General features: G+C 43.6%; 1 protein-coding gene across 1 annotated transcript; it reads left to right on the top strand.

The window, feature by feature from the left end:
* The first annotated feature begins 483 nt into the window (after nucleotides 1–483).
* Nucleotides 484–1,215, top strand: LOC143567978 (uncharacterized). The gene has a single exon (XM_077054249.1). It carries the CDS (start codon nucleotides 484–486, stop codon nucleotides 1,213–1,215), a length of 732 nt encoding a protein of 243 aa, XP_076910364.1.
* Nucleotides 1,216–1,659: the final 444 nt, after the last annotated feature.

The raw sequence follows: 1,659 nt of genomic DNA, 5'->3' as shown, positions 1-1,659 counted from the left end.
ATCACATAGGTCGAAGGTGTCGGCCTGTTTACCAACCATAACCCCTGTTCCAGCCCAAAATCTGATAAAAAAACGAATCTGACCAGCAGCCCGTATGGCTGATTCAAGCAGCAGCAGTACCACCGCAGATCGAAACTCAGTTACAGCAGCTGCTACAATCAGAGAAGTTGGGGGAACAACATCGTACCAATGTCCGTTACTAATTACAATGAACTATACCTCTTGGGCTATCAAGATGGAGTCGTTCATGGATGCCCAAGGAATATGGGATGCCATAGAACCACTTGAAGGAGTTGACGTGGATGTCAAAGTCAGGAAGAAAGCAAGGGCTTTCATCTTCCAGGCGCTGCCGGAAGACATCTTGTTGCATGTCACAAGGAGGCTAAGGACGTGTGGAACGCCCTTAAAGTTCGGTATCTTGGTGCTGAAAGGGTACAACAGGCTCGGATTCAAACTTTTAACCTAGAGTTTGAATTATTGAGCATGAAGGAGGCTGATAGCATTGATGATTATGCTAGCAAGATTGGTGGGATCGTGTCCAAGTTCCAAACACTTGGAACGACGATTGAAGAAAAGGTGCTAGTAACGAAGTTGTTGACTTCTGCACCAACCAGATTTCTTCCTATTGTTGCTACAATAGAACAGTATTCTGACTTGAATATTATGCCGTTTGAAGAGATTGTCGGGCGTCTCAAAGCATACAAAGAACGTGTCAAACCCGTTGGAGCAGCCAAAGACTCTTTGGGTCAGTTATTACTAACCAGATCTGAGTGGCAAGAGAAGCACAGATCTGAGACGAAACAAGTCAGCAGAGGTCGAGGATCAGCTCCGATCAATCACCGTTGTCGTGGTCGAGGTCGCAATAGATTTGGCAGCCGCGGACGAGGAGGTAGACATCCCTCGAATAATAATCAAAGGTCAGAACAGGCTGATCAAAATGGCAAAAGATGTTACAATTGTAACACACTCGGTCACTTTTTAGCCAATTGTCGGGCTCTGAAAAGAACCGAAGGTGAAGCTAATTTGGCAAGGGAGGATGATGATGCTGCTTTACTGATGGAAAAGTCTACACAAGAGTTGGTAATGTTGAATGAGGAAAAGGTGTTTCCAAGCGAATATGCCAAAGACAGTACCGAGAAAGACACTTGGTACTTAGATAATGGTGCAAGCAATCACATGACCGGTGAACGGATTTACTTTAGTGAACTCGATTAAAAAACGATGGGGCATGTAAAGTTTGGAGATGGTTCGGCAGTTGAAATCAGAGGCAAAGGGTCGATTCTTCTTCAGTGTAAAAATGGCGATCAAAGACTCATTACTAATGTTTATTACATTCCAGATTTATGTAATAACATATTGAGTCTCGGGCAACTTGATGAGGTTGGATGCAAGACAAATATTGAGAATGGTTATCTCTCACTCTATGACCGATCGGGTGTAGCGTTAATGAAGGTCAAGAGGTCTCCAAACCGGCTCTATAAAGTGTGTCTTCATGTTGTTTTACCAACCTGTTTATTTTCGAAAATGAACAAGACAGCTTGGATTTGGCATGCTCGTCTCGGGCATTTAAACGTTGATGTCATGAGAATGATGACACAAGAAAAGTTGGTGATTGGGGTTCCAAGCATAAACCACAAGTCACAACTTTGTGAAAGTTGT

This window comes from Bidens hawaiensis, unplaced genomic scaffold (genome assembly GCF_021521415.1).
Source record: "Bidens hawaiensis isolate Kalapana, Puna unplaced genomic scaffold, B.hawaiensis_p1.1 tig00023787_1, whole genome shotgun sequence".
In the NCBI taxonomy this organism is placed as follows: Eukaryota; Viridiplantae; Streptophyta; class Magnoliopsida; order Asterales; family Asteraceae; genus Bidens; species Bidens hawaiensis.
Note: the sequence above shows the minus strand (reverse complement) of the source record. Positions and strands in the feature narration are given on the sequence as shown.

Coding starts and splice junctions, on each gene's coding strand:
- LOC143567978 (XM_077054249.1), top strand. CDS start 484: ATGAAGGAGGCTGATAGCATTGATGATTATGCTAGCAAGATTGGTGGG.